Source organism: Diabrotica virgifera, chromosome 5, assembly GCF_917563875.1.
Source record: "Diabrotica virgifera virgifera chromosome 5, PGI_DIABVI_V3a".
Lineage (NCBI taxonomy): Eukaryota > Metazoa > Arthropoda > Insecta > Coleoptera > Chrysomelidae > Diabrotica > Diabrotica virgifera.
Window position 1 is genome coordinate 112386346 of NC_065447.1, and position 22066 is coordinate 112408411.

Consider the following 22066-nt stretch of genomic DNA (forward strand, 5'->3'; position numbering starts at 1 on the left):
TCGTTAGTTATTATTCCGGTAACAAATTTTTTTTGCTTAGATGGCATTATACGGGGGTGAATGGAAACGTTGTTTTTTCTCCTAATTTAACAAAAATTCTGTGGAAAAATTGGAGGGCTGATTTTGTTTCATACTCCTTTTGTATTATCCTGATGGTATTACTAAGGTTTTGTTTTTTGAATTATCCAAATATCTCTTTTCTTGTAAGAACTGTAATAAAAACACTGCTTTGAAGGTTTGTTTAATTAAAAATATCAAACGCACTAAACTTAACAAAACAAAACAAAATTAACAACAAAACAATTCAATAGCGGGTACGTCCACCTCTTGCAGCAACGACTGCTCGCTATCTGTTTAGCATCGAATAAAGATGTGATCAGTCGTACTTCAACAGCGTAGGTGAGAACATCGTTAAAGTATAGAACAATTATTAATAGTGTAGTAGTAATATTAATTATTATTTAATAAATATAGTTAGAGTTATAAAGATATTGTGAGTTCCTAGTGCATTTATATGGAGGTGGATACTGAGGGGAAACCCCCTCCTCAACCAGATCCTGGAGAAAATATAGATCCTGTAAATCAGATAAGTGGTTCAAATAATTTAAATTTAGTTATAGATTCTCCTTTAATAAATAAACATGCAAATGAACAAAACAACAAAAATCAGTTTGTATCGAAAGAAAAGTTTGTAGATTCTAATTTAAATCCAACACCGAGTTTATCGGTTTCTAATGACAACGATAAAAAAGATAAAACAACATTCTTTTATCAGTCTACGGACACGGCTCCTTTTCAAATTTATATTGAAAACAATACGGATAATTATACAGGGCAGTTAAATGCAATAAAAATTGGAGAAATAATATTAACATCATATCCGCAATTAGATAATAAAATAAAACAAATACAGTCTATAGGGAAAAATCGTATTCGGGTATTGTTGAAAGATTATTTAAGTGCTAATATATTAATAAAATCACACATTTTAAAAAATAAAAATTTGTCTGCATACATTCCTAAATTTTTAATATTTCGTTTGGGAATTATTAGACACATTGATAAAGATTTACCAGTTGATTATTTGAAAAATAAAATTAGGGCCTATGATTTTCATCGTAAATTTGAAGTTGAATTTGTTAAAAGAATGAATCGAAAAATAAAAAATTCAAATAACGAAATAGAATTAATACCCACAAGTACCATTTTGGTTTCTTTCAAAAGTCAAACTCTACCTAAGTATGTAGAAATAAATAAGGTTCTTTACGAAGTAGAAGTTTATAAACAAAGGGTTGTAATGTGTAATAATTGTTATCGTTACGGACATATTGGTAAGCAATGTCGTTCTAAAATAAGATGCTTGAAATGCTCTCAGAATCATGACACAGTAACCTGCTCATCAGAAGAAGTTACAGTAAAGTGTTTTTCTTGCAATGGAAACCATTTTACAAACGATTTTAGTAGATGTCCAGAATACAATAGACAAGAAAAAATTAAACAAATTATGTCACAGTCAAATTGTTCCTTCAAGGATGCAAATAGTAGTGTTCCTAAAAAAAGTTACGCTGATATAGTATCTAAGCATTTAACTACAACCACAATTGATAATAAAATAGTTAATTCTAATCTAGAACAAAATTCATTATTAAATTCAGTTAATGTTCATGTACCGTCTACATCGTCCAAGTCATTTCCACCAATATCGTACCAGTCTAATACGCGACCCATTTCTCAACGATCAAATCCACATTCATATTCTCAAGCACAATTAAATAGCTTTCCAAAAAAAAGTAAAAGATCGTATCCTTTATCTCCCGATCCTACATTGTCAGAGCACCAGTCCATTGTTAGTTCAGTTAACCTTCCGTTTAAAAAAGGAGGAATTTTGAGCACAGAACAATATCTTTCCAATATCCAAAAAGAAAATAATTCAGAAAACGAAGGTAATGAAATTTCAAACTTAATTTTTCAGATAGTTTTATCAACCATAAATATAATAAAGAGCAAAAATAAATTCGATATACAAGAAAACGAAATTACAAATATTATTAAAGCTAGTTTAAATAACCTTTTTGAACATGGATCAGATAACTCTTTGTCAATGGAATCTTAAATCGGCAAATTCAAATAAAGAAAACTTACAATATTTGTTAAATGAGAAAAACATTGATATAGCTTGCTTGTCAGAAACTAGATTTACATCCAATAAATATTTTAATCTTCCAGGCTACAATATTGTGAGGGATGACCGTTTGGACCGCAGTGGTGGTGGAACGGCCATCCTTATTAAGTCGAAACTTTTGTATACGGAACTACCGATCTCTGTTCTCCTACCTAATTGTAATCAAACATCCATTATTGTAAAATGTAATGATAAAAAAAATATTACTATTGTATCGCTATACGTTCCACCAAAAACTAAAATTTCTTTGCATATTTGGGATAAATTCTTCAGTTCTTTTAAGCCACCTGTAATCTTTACAGGAGATTTTAATTCGCATAATATTGCTTAGGGTGGGCCAAACACAGACTGCTACGGCATAACACTTATGAAAGCCCTAGATCGAAATAATCTTGTCTATCTAAACGATGGAACAGCTACATTTATAGGAAATTATTTACAAACTCAGTCAGCTATCGATTTGACAATTTGTTCTCCTTGTATAAAACATTTACTACATTGGCAAACATTGAAGGATCTTTACGGGTCTGATCATATTCCATGCATTACACAAATATATATGTCTCCCAAAATTAATAAATCATTATCTTGTAGAAAATGGAATATTAAAAAGGCTAACTGGGATCTATATTATATGGAGTCCCATGAACAGTTTAGTAAAACAGAAGTTGGTGATTACAATTCTTTTATACAAATTGTAGAAACCACAGCAAACCTTTCTATACCTAAATTTAAATCCAATCAATGTTCAAATAAAAATAAACAATGGTGGAATGAAAAATGCCAGTATTTAGTACAGAAACGAAAAAATAGTTTTCATAAATATATGAATAATCCCACATTAGATAATTTGTTAGAATATAAAAGAACTGATGCTATAGCAAAAAAAACTTTTAAGCAAACTAAAAAAGATAGCTGGATAAATTATTGTAAATCTCTCAATAGATCAGTACCCCTTAAGACTATATGGAAAAAGGTAAATAACTTTAAAAATCGCAAAATCTCTAATCAAACTCAATCAGATCAAGAAGAATGGCGAGCGGAATTTCATAGCATTTTAACTCCTCCATATGTATCACCTGATCCAATATTTCTTGACTGTCCAGGGGTGACAGAACATCATAGTAGTGTCAATTATCTCACCAATCAGTTTTCAAAACAAGAATTAGATATGGCATTTAAAAAGTCTGCCAATACAGCCCCAGGTTTTGATAATATGCATTATTCTATGTTGTTTAATCTTTCTAAACCAGGAAAAATTTTGCTTCTAAATCTACTAAACGATATTTGGTTAAATAAAATCGACACACCTTCACAATGGAAAAACTATATTTTAGTTCCCATACTTAAGCCAGGAAAACCAAAAAATCAAGCATCGTCATATAGGGCCATTTCTTTATCATCATGTGTTTTAAAAACCTATGAAAGAATGATAAAATCACGACTAGAATTTTTTTTAGAATCTAATAACCTTATTCATATTTCTCAATTTGGGTTTCGAAAAAAAAAATCGGCATATGAAAACCTGGCCAATATTGTTACAGATATTCAACTATCACTTTCCAATGACCAGTCAACATCAGCTTTATTTTTAGACATAAAAGGGGCATATGACAACGTAAAATTAGATATATTATATTTAAAAATGTGTCAAATGGGAATTCCTCAAAGTCTAGCTAAACACGTATATATTCTATACAACAACAGAAATCTATTTTTCAGAGAAAATAACTCATTCTCTGAATGCAGACAAACATCTATGGGGCTGCCACAAGGTGGTATATTAAGTCCTATATTATATTTAATTTACTCAAGTGATTTAATTGTTGACATCCCACAAAATGTATCTATTTTGCAATATGCCGATGATATTGTTATTTACACTCGTCACAAATCCATTGAGATAGGCCATAAGCAACTTAATTATGCAGTAAAAAATTTAGACAATTGGACTTTCAATAATGGCTTATCAATTTCCGAAGAAAAATCAGTATTAGTTACTTTTACAAGAAAAAGATTTCGTTGTCCTTCTCAAATAAAGTTATCAAAATATGTATTTCCTTACAAATCTTCTATTAAATTTTTAGGAGTAATTTTAGATTGTAAATTAAATTGGAAAGAACACATAAATTATGTAATCAAAAGAACAGAAAATAGTGTAAATTTATTAAAAACTTTCAGTCATTCCTCCTGGGGAGGAGATCCAAAAATAATGTTACTGTTTTATAAAACACTTGTCAGATCTATTTTAGATTATGGTTCTTTATTTTACCATTCAGCAGCGGAATCAAATCTTAAAAAAATAGATCAAATAAAAAACAAATGTCTTCGACTCAGTATTGGATACTTGGGAAGCACGCCTATAGACGTCATGGAAGCTGAAACATGTGAACCACCACTGAACCTGCGTAGAAGATTTTTGTCTGACAAATTCGTATTAAAGTTAAGTTCTCAGAAATCTAAGGTGTTGGCTAAAATATCCAGTTTAGCCAGTATGGTTTTGACATCCAAATATTGGGAGAAGAAAAAAACACCGTTATTAGTTGAAAGTTTTATTACCAATGTACACAGATATGAACAACTTTATCAATCCAATGGTATCCCTTTATGGAATTATCCCTATGAAATGTTTCTATATCCAGTAAAGACTCATATTAATGTTAGATACTTGTGTCAAAACAGTGATATTATACAAAAAGAACATTATCGGGAATGTACAGTTAAGTGGAAGGAGTATGGAAAAATTTATACTGATGGATCGAAATCGGAACATGGAGTTGGTTGTGCCGTTTATTACCCTTCTAAAAATATTAAGTTAATATACAAACTACCAGAAATGTTGTCAATTTTCAGTGCAGAGCTTATTGCCATAAAACTAGCAATTAGTATGTGTTTAGAACAAGAAGATGATAAATTTGTTATATTCACAGACTCTAAAAGTTCTGTAGAAAAACTTAAAAACCTTTGTTTAAATCCTAATTTAAATTATATACTTCTTGATATTTTGGAATTGTATCACAATGTATTAAGTATGGGAAAACAAATTTATATTTCATGGATCAAAGCCCATTCAGGTATAGAAGAAAATGAAGAAGTGGATTCTTTAGCAAAAAATGGTGCGAAAAATGGAAGAATACTCGGATCAAAAATACCAGAGTCTGACTTTATTCCAATTTTTCGAAAGGAACTAAAGGAAAATTGGCAGCTAAAATATGAATTAGGAGAGAAGGGACAGTTTTTTAAGAATATACAACCAAAAATAAGGGACAAACCATGGTTTGAGAATATATGTAATCGTTCAATTATTCGGATTATAAGTCGAATGCGCTGTAATCATGCCTTATTTCCCGTGTATAAATGTAAAATAGGTTTGTTAGATAATAATAAATGTCTTTGTGATGAAATTGCCGATTTACAACATATTATTTTAGAATGTCCTTTAAAAAAATTAGAAATTGACAAGCTTTATCAAAATTTAATATCTTACAATATGAAATTTCCAATAAATGTTTCAAATCTATTGACATTAGAGGATAATAGTATTTATAGTATTATATATCAGTATGTAAAATCTACTAACATTACATTGTAAGCAGTATTGCGACAGACAAAAAAAAATTTTTTCATTGTAAGCCTAAACCGAAAAAATAATTAAAAAAATAAATAAAAAAGACAAACAACAAAATAAAATATGTACTAAAAAATAAAAAAATAATAATAATATAAAAAAACAAAACAATAAAAAAATACATAAATCCTAATAAAACGAAGAGAAATAAAAAAATTAAAAAAAAAACCAAAAAAAAAAACAAAAAAAAATACATAAAAAAATAATAAAAATATGCAAACAAAATCATTAGGCATTTACTAACATACCAATATTGTATTGTATACAAATTATTGTCACTCAATGTACCACGTATATAAATGTAAGTATAAGTAAGCAATGGTTGATAAAACTATAAGAAAACATGACTGGCCTTTTGGCTACGCCAGTGCCATTAACTTAGTTAAAAAAAAAAAAATAAAGATGTGATATCCTTGCCTGGGGAATAGCCCGATATTCCTCTACCATGGCCATAGTGGTACCGAATTTTTTGGAGGTCTAGGATGACGGCAAATAGCTTTTTTTAATTCATCCCATAAATGCTCAATAGGATTGAGATATGGACTGCATGCGGGACATTCTAATCTTATCAATCCTACCTCTATTTTATGAGTCAATCAGTGTTTTTATTTACAAAAAATGGTACAGCTCTTACAAGAAAAGAGATATTCGGATAATTCTAAAAACAAAATTTTAGTGATGCTTCCGGGATAATACGACAGGACTATGAGACCAAATCAGCTATTCCATTTTTCCACAGAATTTTTTATAGTTAAGAGAAAATACAACGCTTTCATTCACCCCTGTATAAAGCCATGCAAGCAAAATTTTTTTGTTACCGGAATAATACCAAATGATATCAATACATGTACCTACAAACTGGTGCAAGAGTCTTGAAAATCGGAGCACAAATAATAAAGTTATAAATTGTCAAACTTAATCAAAAATTTTGGATGGCGGAATTTTGTGCCGGTGAGTGTATATTTGGCTTTCGTGTTATAATTATTGTTCCTAGATATTCGAACCTCTCAAATTCATCGAATCCTCTCGAATAAATACTTTCCTATTACATATTCTTGGTCTATGCATTCCATGTATTTCGTTTTTAGGTGAGCTAAATTTCAAAGTAGATGACTTCAAAATAATATTGCCGATATTTGATTAATTTTGCGAGTAAAGTAAATGTAAGACCAAATACTATGGCAGGTTTTTCCCTCATGATTTACTATGGGTTTTCTTTTTAAAGAAAAATCACATGGTATGATTTTTCTGACGGATATTCTTCCAGTAAAGTTGTCTCAGGAACGCAGCTCAAACATATTAGCAATATCATTTTAAAGTCATCTTCTTTAAAATGTATAATATTATGTCTAAATTGTTAATATTGTGACGAATTACCGACAGCAAATAACAGGTTCCGTCTCGACAGCTCGTTACGTATGGAGACATCTCTGGAATCGCCTACGCATTACTAAAGTTGGGCGGTTCCGTTTTTCAGGAACGTTCAAGAACATGGCTTGTATTTTTGTATTCAATATAAATAAGGATGGAATTTTTAGGAGTGGTTAGTCTGTAAAATAAATTCGTCTGTAACTTGTTACTCCAGGCTGTGGGTGAAAAATAGGTCGATTTCAGGATATAATTCAGGAATTTTTGAAACCTATCAGGTGTTGTAAAGGATGATGTCAGGAATAACTTATACTAAAATGTGACAAAAAATATTGTGAGCTTTTTTTTATTGCGATTTTCATTTGTTAAATTTGCAATTTTTAAAGATTTTTAATTTTGCAGCTTAGGATATAGATTCTAGAGAAAAACTTTTTAATAGAAAGTTGTAGTAAATTAAAAAACCGACTATTTGAGCTATGATAAGTTTAATTTCGTTTATTGGTTATTGCAAAACAGCCTGCGAAAGGTCCAAAATGGCCGTTTTTACAATTGCGTTATTTATTGTACAAATAATTTTTTTTTTATTTTTTAAAGCTTTAAAATGAAGATCTTTCAATTCCAAACATAAAAAAAATTGTAAGGCCGGATTAACGAATTTGTTGCTTAGATATTATAAATTGTTTATCCCAAGAGGTCAAATGTCGAAGGCTATAACTTTTAAAAAAAAAATCGTAGAGAGTTGGTGAAACATCCAATTTGAATCCAAATCTAAATGCGTAAAACATTTTTAAAACTCTAATTTTTGGGTTTGAAAATAAGAGGGCAAATTTCGTTATAAACATTTAGAGCTGAAGCGACCCTGTACATCCTATGAATTTTTAACTTACAGATTATTGTTGCTAAAGACGAAACGAAGTTTTATAAATAAATTAAAAATTTCTACGACCAACTGAAGCCGAGCTAAATGTTGGGTTTGAAAATAAGGGGGCAAATTTCGTTATTAACATTTAGAGCTGAAGCGGCCCTGTACATCCTATGAGTTTATAACTTACAGATTATTGTTTCTGAAGACGAAACGAAGATTTAAAAAAAAAATAAAAATTTTCTACAACCAACTGAAGCCGAGATAATTGTTTTTTTTTTTCTTAAATCGTAGTGCCTTTATTTATAACAATTAAGAAACTATTTTACAGTTGTTGACTAAAGAAAGACTTATATTATCTTAAAATAAAAATTATTATAAAATATGGTTACATTTAATTATTAAAAATTATTTTTAAAATCGGTGCTTTTGCGAGCGGCCGAATTTTGCAAATCGCACGGCTGGCTTCAAATCCGCGCGCTCGGAAAATTTTTACGTAACTTGTATTAAATTTTGACCGAAAACAATTTAATAATATTACCATATTACCATTATAATATACAGTCTATTTACCACTGTATTTGTTTTTCTTGATAAACTTTTATATGTGAAATCTCATTTCTGAAGAAATAATATTACAAAAATGATACATATATATGAAATATATAACTATATTTTTAATTTTTTCATTGTTATATAAAAATAATAATAATAATGTTACTTCTTATTATACAATATAAAACTTTTTCTTCTTGTAGTGACTATCCGTTTTGGATGTTGGCGACCATCATGGCAATCTGTACTTGCACACTAAATCGGTACTGCTGCTCTAAAAAGATTTGTAGTTGTTGTGTTGAACGACGTACGTAAATTTTCTAGCAAGGTAATCCTTCGCCTTCCTGGTTCTCAGTTTCCAAATGGGGTTTGCCAAATTGCCATGATGGTCGCCAACATGCAAAACGGATAGTCACTACAAGAAGAAAAAGTTTTATATTGCATAATAAGAAGTAACATTATTATTATTATATTTATATAACAATGAAAAAATTAAAAATATAGTTATATATTTCATATATACCTATGTATCATTTTTGAAATATTATTTCTTCAGAAATGAGATTTCACATATTATAAGTTTATCAAGAAAAACAAATACAGTGGTAAATAGACTGTATATTATAATGGTAATATTATTAAATTGTTTTCGGTCAAAATTTAATACAAGTTTTACAAATTGCGATTTGCAAAAATTCGGCCGCTCGCAAAAGCACCGATTTTAAAAATACTTTTTAATAATTAAATGTAACTATATTTTATAATAATTTTTATTTTAAGATAATATAAGTCTTTCTTTAGTCAATGACTGTAAAATAAATTCTTAATTGTTATAAATAAAGACACTACGATTTAAGAAAAAAGAAACAATTATCTCGGCTTCAATTGGTTGTAGAAAATTTTTATTTTTTTATAAATCTTCGTGTCGTCTTCAGCAACAATAATCTGTAAGTTAAAAACTCATAGGATGTACAGGGCCGCTTCAGCTCTAAATGTTTATAACGACATTTGCCCCCTTCCCTAATAGCACACGACGTCCAATGGACGTCCAAAATAGGTCCATTTTTGGTCCTAACGTCCATGGACTATAAATGGACGTCCTTTGGACGTCCCATGTTGGACGTCCTTCGGAAGGAATAAATATGGACGTCCTTTGGACGTCCGACGTTGGACGTCCTTCGGACGGAATAAAAATGGACGTCCTTTGGACGTCCGACGTTGGACGTCCTTCGGAAGGAATAAATATGGACGTCCTTTGGACGTCCGACGTTGGACGTCCTTCGGACGGAATAAAAATGGACGTCCTTTGGACGTCCGACGTTGGACGTCCTTCGGAAGGAATAAATATGGACGTCCGACGTTGGACGTCCTTCGGAAGGAATAAATATGGACGTCCTTTGGACGTCCGACGTTGGACATTCTTCGGACGGAATAAAAATGGACGTCCTTCGGATGGAATAAATATGGACGTATATATACTGGACGAAATACGGACAATTTATGAACGCTTCTATTGGACACATTATACCAATTACGGGATCAAATAGCAAAATAATTCAATAAAATATTAACTTATTTACGTTAATGAAATACAGTAAAACCTGTCAGTAACGGACACCTGCCAAAATTGGTCACATGTACTAACGGCCAGTTTAAAAATTCCCCAAACCATATCTAGACTACAAAAACTGGCAATACCGGCCACCTTTCTATATCGGCCAATAGTTTTTTCATTTTTAGTGGCCGTTACTGTAAATGGTTTGGGGAATTTTTAAACTGGCCGTTGTTAGTACAGGTGGCCTATGTTGGCAAGTGGCCGGAAACACAGGTTTTGCTTTAGTTTCCCTAATAGCACACGACGTCCTTTGGACGTCCAAAATAGGTCCATTTTTGGTCCTAACGTCCATGGACTATAACGTCCCATGTTGGACGTCCTTCGGAAGGAATAAAAATGGACGTCCTTTGGACGTCCGACGTTGGACGTCCTTCGGACGGAATAAATATGGACGTCCTTTGGACGTACGACGTTGAACGTCCTTTGGACGTCCATACTGGACGAAATACGGACGTTTTATGAACGCTTATCTTGGACACATTATACCAATTACGGGATCAAATAGCAAAATAATTCAATAAAATATTAACTTGCGTTAACTTTACGTTAATGAAATACAGTCAAACCTGTCACTAACGGCCACTAAAATGAAAGAACTATTGGCCGATATAGAAAAGTGGTCGTTATTGCCAGTTTTTGTAGCCTAGATATACAGTACAACCTGTGTTACTGGCCACCTGTACTAACGGCCAGTTTAAAAATTCCCCAAACCAATTATATCTAGACTACAAAAACTGGCAATACTGGTCACCTTTCTATATCGTCCAATAGCTTTTTCATTTTTAGCGGCCGTTACTGACAGGTTTTACTGTAATTAGTGTGGGGAATTTTTAAACTGGCCGTTAGTACAGGTGGCCGGTGTTGGCAGGGGGCCGGTAACACAAGTTTTACTGTAGTTTAAATCGAAAAGATTAAATCTTAATTCAAAATTGTATATTAAATTATTACAATTATAAACTATATAGTTTAATATCCAAAACATGTTTTGATTTCATGTAATGTAATGAAAATCTTATTTGTAAATTATTGGTTACAATGTTTAACAACAGGAAATATTCAAGAATAAATAAAATAAAAGTTTCCCCTAACAACAAAACATTCCAGGAATTCTACTATCAAAGTTCTATTCCGTGAACATCTGATTAAATTATGGCTGGAAAGTTACCACAAGATATTCTATGAAAAGAGTACAATGTCCTCCTGGAGGGGTAAAATTTTCCATACTCTAAAGAGAGGCCATTTACTATTCAATTTGCGTTCATTTTCAAATTTGCCGCGCGAGTATCTATGTAGCGTCGCGTGGTCATTGGTCATCAAGTCATCTTATTTCATTTTCATCATAAGATAACCTAAAAATTTAGTAAAAATTTTGATTGGAAAAAAATGCATTGATAAGGGGGTGAAAAATGGAAATTAGTGGCTTTTTTTGCTGTACTCAACTGTACTGTTTAGTATTTATGCTAGTTTTGGCTATGGCTGGATCTCTTAAACAATTATGTAAGTATTATAAAATCCGTTTTCAATTTTCTTTATGAAACGAATCATTTATGCATGTATTACCTGTAAATATTTTGATTTTTAATTGTAAAGAATAGAAAAATTACCGTTCATTTTAATTTTTTTTAGAATCAGCTGAAAGTGGTCTACAAAAAACCAGATATAACCAAAATAAAGATATAAAAAGTGTATTGGCTAATTGGAAGAAACTCAACATTGTCCATGCATAATAAGTTATTACTTTATAAACAAATATTAAGACCTAGGAATGGAACCTGGATATAATCATCAAGAAGATAGCAGGAATCCCGACAAACAACAGGAAATCCAGCTCCTCGATACTACTGGGCAAACTAGAAGATTGAAGAGGACAAAGCCTTTTGAACTAGTTTGAGTGATAGGTGATAGTGAAAAGCAGAGCATAGTGCGTGATGTGGCTGTGTATGTTAGAATAGTGCACGATCTTGTTAGATTAGATAAGAGACGGTATCGGGTAAGCTCTTCATTTTAAGAAACAGTTGTAATTTAGGTTAAATTAAAATTGCTCATTGGTCAGTTATGACCAGATTGCTTTTTTTTATGTTTGACAAAAAGGGCGTAAGTCAGAATTGCACATTGCTAATGTTTTGATGATTTCTGGACCAGCAAAAAACTATTGTAGACGTAAACTGTATGTACCAATAAAAAGAGCCGATTTTTCTGGTCCAGAAATCATCAAAACATTATCGATGTGCATTTCTGACTTAAGCCCTTTTTCCCAAACATCAGAGAATTGCAATGTACAAATTCTCCTATCTGATTTTTCATGAATTTTGTAGGAGACGAAAAACCATTTTTAGGATCATCTCCTGCTTTCACATGTAAATTTTGACATGTCTTGTAGTAAATAAATAGTTGAATTTACTACAAAACATGTCAAAAAATATATGAAAACAGGAGGTGACCATAAAAAAAGTTTTTAGTCTCTCTTAAAAAAACTCATGAAAAAACAAATCGGAGGTATGTCACATCAGTGACTATATCCAGGGAATGTCTAAAAAATATACTTTGATGTCCCAAGAACCAAATATAACCTTTATATATATATACAGGGTGTAACAAAAATACAGGTCATAAATTTAATCACATATCCTGGGACCAAAAATAGTTTGATTGGACCTAACTTACCTTAGTACAAATGTGCACAAAAGAAAAGTTACAGCCCTTTGAAGTTATATATTAATAGCACCAAGGGCCTTAGAGGCCCATGGCTTGAAAAGTTTGTTTTTTTCTTCATTTTCACGTTTCTTTATGTACTGAGATCTTCTCTGGCTTGATATGTGATTTTTCTCCATTCCTTCCTCTTATTCATTTTTCTTTTCTGACCCTGTAACACCATTCTTTCCAAATCTTTTTCGACCTCTTGCTTCCATCTATTTTCCGGTCTTCCTCTTCTCTTTCTTGAAGCTATAGTGTAGTTTAGTACCCTTTTCGGAGTCCTCGTTTTTGGCATCCTTTCAATGTGACCTCGTGATCTAAGTCTCTGTGCCTTTATCACTCATTTGAAGTTACAAAATGAAAAGTGATTTTTTCCAATGTATCGAAAACAATGTGCTTTTGTGCACGTTTCAATTTAATTATTATTGTAGTACCTACCATTTAAACAACATTTTAAAAACTTTTTTGCCTCTTATTGCTTTTTCAAAAAGTCAATTTTTATCGAAATATTTTGAATATTTGTCAAATCCACCACATATTTGTATATGGTTAAGTACGATTATGGAGACTTGGTAATAATATGCAAACTTATTTATGCTTTACATTTTTAGGTATATTTTGAACCATATTAAAAAAGAAGCCAGACTCGATAAAACATGCCTTATCGAAAAAATACAAAGAGGCAAAAAAGTTTTGAAAACACTCTGTTTAACTAATGGTAGCTCAGTAATAGTTTAATTGGAACATACACAAACATTTGGGGGGTTTAAAGGAACAAAACCCCCATAAAATTTTTACGTGGACATATTAAAAAAGAAGTCGCAACTCGATAAAAACTGCCTTATCTGAAAAATACTAAGAAACAAAAATATTGAATTTAACTAATGGTACCACAATAATAAAATTGAATTGGAACATACACAAAAGTTTGGGAGGATTTAAGGGATCAAAACCCCCATAAAATTTTTATGTGCACAAATTTCACCATAATTTTTCTTTAAGATATTCCTGCCATAATAATGCCACATGTCCATTTTAAATAAAAAATCGCTAATAGTTTTCGATATAATCGAAAAAATCGATTTTCATTTTGTAATTTCAAAGGGCTGTAACTTTTTTTTATGTGCATATTTGTACAAGGTAAGTTAGGTTCATTTGAACTATTTTTGGTCCCAGAATATGTGATTTAATTTATGACCTGTATTTTTGTTACACCCTGTAAATACAGCCCATTACGCACCACCTTAAAAAATGGGCATTTTTGATGTCTCGAATTTCCTAAACCTGTTGTTGCATCTAAGTGATTTTTTTATAATATTCTAGCCTAGGCCCAGTAGGCCCTAGAATATGTTACCTCCTTATGCTTGTCATGCACAGGGAGCTATACTGTAATATATATTATATCACATTACTATAGAGAGCGATATGATATAATATACATATATTACAGCATAGCTCCCTGTGCATGACAAGCTTAAGGAGGTAACCTATAGCCTAGGCTATAATATTATAAAAACATCACTTAGATGGGACAACAGGTTTAGGAAATACGAGACATCAAATATACCCCATATTTAAGGTGGTGCGTTAATTTCTTGGAGAAGTGTATTGTAATTTAATGTAAATAATGTAATATCCAATAATTGTAATTTGATATAAGATGAAATATAAGTTCCTTAAAAAATATATTTTTTATTTCCCACAATACATTCTCCACAGGTCTGAATATCGTCGCTAGACGTCCACCGAATGACGTTCCAGGACGTTAGATGGATGTTCAGCAGCAAGACATTGGACCAAACTGGGACATCCTATGAATGCCCAAATGACGTCCACCGAACGTCCCCTCCGACGTTAGGTGGACCTCCATTGGATGTTTGGCAACTTGGCCTTTGGACCAAAATTGGACGTCCTGTTAAGGTCCAATTCACGTCCCCTAGGACGTCCGATTAAGGTCCAATTTACGTCCGATTAAGGTCCAATTTACGTCCGATTAAGGTGCAATTTACGTCCGCTTAAGGTCCCATTTACGTCCGATTAAGGTCCAATTTACGTCCGATTAAGGTCCAATTTACGTCCGATTAAGGTCCAATTTACGTCCTATTAAGGTCCAATTTATGTCCGATTAAGGTCCATTTTACTTCCGATTAAGGTCCAATTTACGTCCGATTAAGGTCCAATTTACGTCCCCTAGGACGTCCGATTAAGGTCCAATTTATGTCCGATTAAGGTCCAATTGACGTCCGATTAAGGTCCAATTTACGTCCGATTAAGGTCCAATTTACGTCCCCTAGGACGTCCGATTAAGGTCCAATTTACGTCCGATTAAGTTCCAATATACGTCCCCTCGGACCTTAGATGGACGTCCAATGGACGTTCGGTAGCGCGACATTTGGACCAAAATAGGACGTATAAAGGACGTTCCTCGGACGAAAACGGACGTCCAAAGGACGTCCCTAAAGTCCGTGAAGGACGTCCAATGGACGTCCATTGGACGTCCTTGTGCTATTAGGGTTATTTTCAAACCCAAAAATTAGAGGTTTAAAAATGTTTTACGCATTTATTTACATCAGAATATGAAAATATAACTCTTTAGAAGGAGATTGGATGTTTAACCAACTCTCTACGATTTTTTTTTTCAAAAGGTTATAGCCTTCGTCATTTGACCTCTTGGGATAAACAATTTATAATATCTAAGCAACAAATTCGTTAATCCGGCCTTACAATTTTTTTATGTTTGGAATTGAAAGATCTTCATTTTAAAGCTTTAAAAAATAAAAAAAAATATTTGTACAATAAATAACGCAATTGTAAAAAACGGCCATTTTGCACCTTTCGCCGGCTGTTTTGCAATAACCAATAAACAAAATTAAACTTACCATAGCTCAAATTGTGGGTTTTTTTAATTTACTACAACTTTCTATTAAAAAGTTTTTATTTAGAATCAATATCCTAAGCTGCAAAATTAAAAATATTTAAAAATTGCAAACTTGACAAATGAAAATCGCAATAAAAAAGCTCACGACCCCTATTCTCATTTAAAAAATAGTCGATTACGTCATCACGCCCAGATGGATGACGTCACTAATACCTCAGTGCAAAACTGTTTTAAGTCAAATATTTTACGAAAATGAAGTAATCATGGCATTCGCTTGTAAACATGCATATCTATCCCGTGTAAAACTTTAGTAACTTTCCAATGATCAACCGGCCAAATATCACAACTATCACATCGATATTAGCACACCGATATACGCACGAAAATAAACAAAATCGCCGTTATCTCGAAACTTACTTATTTTGACTTAACAGTTTTGCACTGAGGGTGCGATATAATATGTCAAAAAAGCATAATTTAAAAATCGAATAACTTTTGTATTTTACATTTTTTTTTATTCTGAAAATAAAGCAGTTTACAGGGGGGTCAAACTCTAGTGAATAACCCTGTACAGTGCCGTAAAAAAAATGTTTACAAAGTGAATAAAACGCATAAATCAGGATAATTATTTTAATTTTACAAATTAATACTTTATAAGGATATTTAATTTTGAGTTCTGTGGCAGTTATGGAAGGGTTCAACATTACTGCATGCCTGATAATGGTGTCAGACTTAGATGATATTTTGTAAGAACTCCAGAACCAGGTTTTCTTTCCGAAAAAGTCTGAGAAGGCTACGACCCTTTAAATTGATAAATTGAATCTCTTGAAACACCAATACCACGTGTTATGGTAATTACAGAGTCCCCTTTCTCAAGTAATGTTAAAGCACGAACTTTTTGTTTATTTGTGAGTTTCTCTCGCCCCATAGTTTTTACTTCAGTTCTTCAAGAAGTTTTACATTGACTACTTGAATAAAGCTAACTGTGTGTACAGTACAAACGCGCAGAATAAACTAAAGAAAATAAGATGTCAGTAAATTACAACCTGCTGACGCAACTACGTTATCACCTCTCCCCTCAAACGCTGAACAGGCCCAGTTGGCTTTATACAAGTAGTCAATATGAAAATTCTTGAAAAACTGAAGTAAAAACTATGGGGCGAAAGAAACTCACAAATGAACAGAAAGTTCGTGCTTCAACGTTACTTGAAAAAGAGAAATGGGACTCTGTAATTACCATAGCATGTGGTATTGGTGTTTCAAGAGATTCAATTTATCAACTGCAATGGTAGGATGCGTCGTAGCCTTCTGACACTGTTCCGGAAAGAAAACCTGGTTCTCGAGTTCTTAAAAGACATCATCTGATCTGACACCATCATCAGGCATTGTAATGTTGAACCCTTCCATAACTGCAACATAACCCAAAATTAAATATTCTTATATGTATAGTATTATTTTGTAAAATTAAAATAATAATTTTCCTGATTTATGCGTTTTATTCACTTTATAAAGATTTTTTTGCCGGCACTGTATGTATGTATTATGTTATGAAAAGTTGTGCAGAAAAATTTTGGTACCAAATATTGGATATTTAAAAAAACGGAGGCTCAAATCTAAATAACCACAAACTGGAAGTCTGTTTTGATGATTGAGTTTGTTTATTAAATTTATTTCTTCTGTACTTTTGTTACTTTTAAATATTGTTGTATAGTTTCTGTATAAAGGCTATAGCGGGATAAAATGGTCAAAAATGCCCCCTCACCGATCAGCCCCGCTACTTATTTTTCGATAAAGGATATAAAATTATGCCCTCATGCAAATTCTTAGCTTCCCATCGGTCCTAGAACCTCTTAAATCGAGAAAAGAAGAATTTTTAGGTTTTATTTTTTTGTGAGCGCAATTTTACTTTAATAAATCTGAAAAAATTCAAGACTTGAATACAAAACAGCCTGATTTTTTTTCAGATTTTTGTAATAAAAATGATCTTAATGATCAAAGATGCATCTCGAGACAGCCAAAAAACGGTTTTTTTCAATTTTTTCGTTCTTTCCACTCAGATATTAAAAATTTTGCCTCTGTCATTCAAAAGAACGACAAAAAATACTATTTATAAGCTTTCCAAATCATATCATAACCTAAAATTTTTTTGAAAATTTCAAAAATTTTTCCTGGGCTCATTTTTTATTACAAAAATCTGAACAAAATCAGGCTGATTGTACAAAAGATACATCGTCTTGAATTTTTTCAGATTTTTTAAAGTAAAATTGCGCTCACAAAAAAATAAAACCTAAAATTCTTCTTTTCTCGATTTAAGAGGTTCTAGGACCGATGGGAAGCTAAAAATTTGCATGAGGGCATAATTTTATATATCCTTTATCGAAAACATTAGGCTAAGAACAGAACAAGTGGGTTGCTGTGGAGGTCGCGGTCGATATCCATGTAAAACAAACACATTGTAGTGAATGGAAGAGAACAGAGCAGGTAAGTCGCGGTAGAGGTTTAGCGCGATGCCATCCAGGAGGTTTACATCGATGCTTTTGAAAATAAAATGAGTTTGTTTTACATATATGTCTACCCAGCGGCCTACAAGGATGCTTCCCTGTGATTAGTCCGTTCGAAGCCAAGTTGTCATTACCTGCGCTATCTGAGTTGAAACTTTTTATATAATCCCTTTTTTGCATTCAGTTTATTTTTGAATTTCTAAATTAAATTCAGTAAATTTTTGACATATGAAGGAGGATCTGATTATTTACAGCTGACATTTCATCACTATCATCACTTGACTGATACAACATCGCAAAAGCACAGTCTTTTTGTCATTCAAATTTCATTAAACTACTTCACTTGATAGTGGTTCTAGCTCGACTGACAGCGCAGATGACCTCCTTGCTATGTGCTGTCGACATCGACCGCGACTTAACTAGTAGCATCCACCGCGACCTACACCTCGACCCACTTGTTCTGTTCTTACCCTAAGTAGCGGGGCTGATGGGTGCGGGGGCATTTTTGATCATCTTATCTTAGGTCAAAACGGCAAACAGGTGTATGTTTTCAAAAAACTTTTGATAGTGTGTAAAAAATATTTTATTATCAGCTAATTACTTTCGACACATAATTTAATCTGAAAATACATTCGTTAATACATACTGGACAAAAACCTCATAAACGTGTCATCATCAGAGCTTCCTAAAAAGACATATTTAAGATAAGATTTTTTTTATATAAAAAATAAGTGAAAAACTTACGTCCTCTTATAAAACCTTTATAAGAGAACGTAAGTTTTTCACTTATTTTTTATATAAAAAAAATCTTATTTTAAATATGTCCTTTTAGGAAGCTCTGATGATGACACGTTATGTGTCGAAAGTACTTAGCTGATAATAAAATATTTTTTACACACTATCAAAAGTTTTTTGAAAACATACACCTGTTTGCCGTTTTGACCTATTTAGAAGTGTGTACAAGTCTTGCAGTCTTTTCCAATTCATCTTATCTTATCCCGCTATAGCCTTTGTTTGTCTACTTTTGGTACACAGTATCAATAAAGTATAATTCTGTCTCTTGTCTGTACACTACAATGTCTACATTTGTTTTATATTTTAGGTTGTTTACGCTATAAGAACATAATGAAAATTATGAAAACACCTGAACATTTATTGCATAGAGAAGAAGATTTGGGTAGTTATAGTGAAGAAAAAATATTAACTAAAAATATGAAAGCGCGAATTGGAAATGGACCTTACACGTGTGCAATTTGTTTAAAACAATTTTCCCGTCGATTTAATCTGAAAATACATTCGTTAATACATACTGGACAAAAACCTCATAAATGTGACATTTGTTTGAAGCAGTTTACATTAGCAATTAATTTGAAAACACATATGATGACTCACACTGGAGAAAAGCCTCACAAATGTGAAATTTGTTTGAAACAATTTACTGTACCATGTGCTCTGAAATCACATATGAGAATTCACACTGGAGAAAAACCTCACAAATGTGAAATTTGTTTGAAACAGTTTACTGCACCAAGCAATCTGAAATTACATATGATGACTCACACTGGAGAAAAGCATTACAAGTGCGAAATTTGTTTTAAGCAATTTAGGCAAGTCAGTAGTTTGAAATCACATTCGAGAACACACACTGGAGAAAAGCCTTATAAGTGTCATATGTGTTTGAAACAGTTTACTCAAGGCAATAATTTGAAATCACATATGATGACTCACACTGGAGAAAAGCCTTACAAGTGCGAAATTTGTCTTAAGCAGTTTACTAAAACCGATCATTTGAAATTACATTGGAGAATACACACTGGAGAAAAACGTCATGAATGTGAAATTTGTTTGAAGAAGTTTACTGAGGCAAGTAGTTTGAAGAAACATTTGAGAACACACACTGGGCAAAAGCCTTACAAGTGTGATATTTGTTCGAAACAGTTTACTCAATCCAGTAATTTGAAATCACATATGATGACTCACACTGGAGAAAAGCCTTATGAGTGCGAAATGTGTTCGAAGCAGTTTACTAAAGCCGATAATTTGAAATTACATATGATGACTCACACTGGAGAAAAACCTCACAAATGTAAAATTTGTTGTAGGCAGTTTATTGCACTAAGGGATCTGAAAATACATATGATGACTCACACTGGAGAAAGACCATACAAGTGCGAAATTTGTTTTAAGCAGTTTACTAAATCCAGTCATTTGAAATCACATATGGTGGCTCACACTGGAAAAGCTTCACAGATATGAAATTTGTGTGAAACAGTTTACTGGTGCCAGAAAATTTTAGTACACGGGAAAAAAGCCTACAAGTGTGATATTTCCTTTAATGAATTTACGTAAATTTAAAATCACGTTTGAAAAGACAGTAGTGTGTGTGTTTAATTTAATTTAATGTTTTGTATTTTGAGAACGATTTCCTAAGACGAAATTGTAACGTCAAATAAACATTTTACAGTAAAATTGTAACTTATTCCCAACAAAAATAGTAAATAGTTTCAGTGTGAACCTTGTTCTAAACAATTTGCTAAACTGAATGTCAAACAATTAGGAATGCACGTCATAGATTTAATGACATCATAATCCAACAGTACAAACTTGGTGACAAACAAATTCAACATATTTTTCCTCATATAATAGTTTTTTTGCTACTGTTAGGTTTAGCAGAAAAGCGCGGTTGCCGAATAAAAAACATGTTTATTTTTATTCACCAAAACAGTTACCGGCTCTGTTTCTCTTTGTCTTTAATGAGTTTGAAACAAAGATAACTATCTGTAATATAAGTGTCAAAGTCATGTTGTAATATAGAAGGTTATGTAAGATTTTTGATTTACTTTTTCTTCTTCTTTTATGGTCTTCGGGAGCTGTGTCCATTTAGCCAGCAACATTTCTTAAAATTAACGCCTAACTAAACCTACCATACAACAAAACTATTATGAACCTAATCGACCAATCAAGGATAGGGAAGGGAATGGGTTAAAAAATAAACTGTCGCGTCGTTAAAATATAAACTAAATAAATAAATTATGATTTGAAAACTATAATTTGACATATTTAACCTCTAGACGTCAGTTACCATTTACAATCTCTCCAAATGTAATAATGACGTCATATAAACTTGTCACTAATTCTACCCAATGAAATGCTCGCTGTACTAGGAATGGCATGTAAAAAAATCTGATTATTCCTTATATATATTTTTTTTAAATTTAGAATATGGCAACAAGGGGCGTGCATTCCTTATTGTTTGATTTTTCCTATATTATTACATACTATGTAAGTAAAAAATTTCATTAAAGTTTTTAAACCAAAATCTTTTGTTTTTTCATGTTTATTTACATGTTCCTTCCCCATGTAGTCCCTGTCTCATGTTCTCATGTATAGGTACCTACTGCTCAATCTGCCTCTCGAAAAAATGATACAAGTTCTTCCACTGTATATTTGCACATCGTCATCATGTGAGCCAAACGTACCGGTTGGTATGTTGCCGACCGAGAAATATTTAATCAGCTTGTTAATACGACGATAGCCAACGCTTGAAAACAAGAACAGGCACAACCTGAGATGATATGGGTAAAATTTCAGTTTAAAATAACTTTATTTTAACTGAAATATATTTTATATCGTATTTTATAGTGAAATATTAAAATACGAGAGCAACAGCTGTGCTTATTTTTTTATCACCTACTTGTTCTTTTTTCAATTTTAGAAGTTATACTTCTTTCGGCGCGATTGGGAAAAATGTTGAGAGTGAATTTTTATAAAAACGACAGTCTG

General features: G+C 32.0%; 1 protein-coding gene and 1 long non-coding RNA gene across 2 annotated transcripts in view; both read left to right on the plus strand.

Moving 5' to 3' along the window:
• LOC126884305 (zinc finger protein 664-like) overlaps window positions 1-20752 on the plus strand; it is a 109462-nt gene extending 88710 nt beyond the window's left edge. Inside the window, exon 3 of the mRNA XM_050650241.1 lies at window positions 19386-20752. Within this exon, the coding sequence (XP_050506198.1) occupies window positions 19386-20539 (1154 nt within the window). The 3' untranslated portion in view covers window positions 20540-20752. The remainder of the gene's footprint in view (window positions 1-19385) is intronic.
• Window positions 11374-13616, plus strand: LOC126884306 (uncharacterized). The gene is made up of 2 exons (XR_007697951.1): window positions 11374-11707; window positions 11837-13616. It is a non-coding gene; the product is annotated as an uncharacterized LOC126884306 (long non-coding RNA).
• Window positions 20753-22066: the final 1314 nt, after the last annotated feature.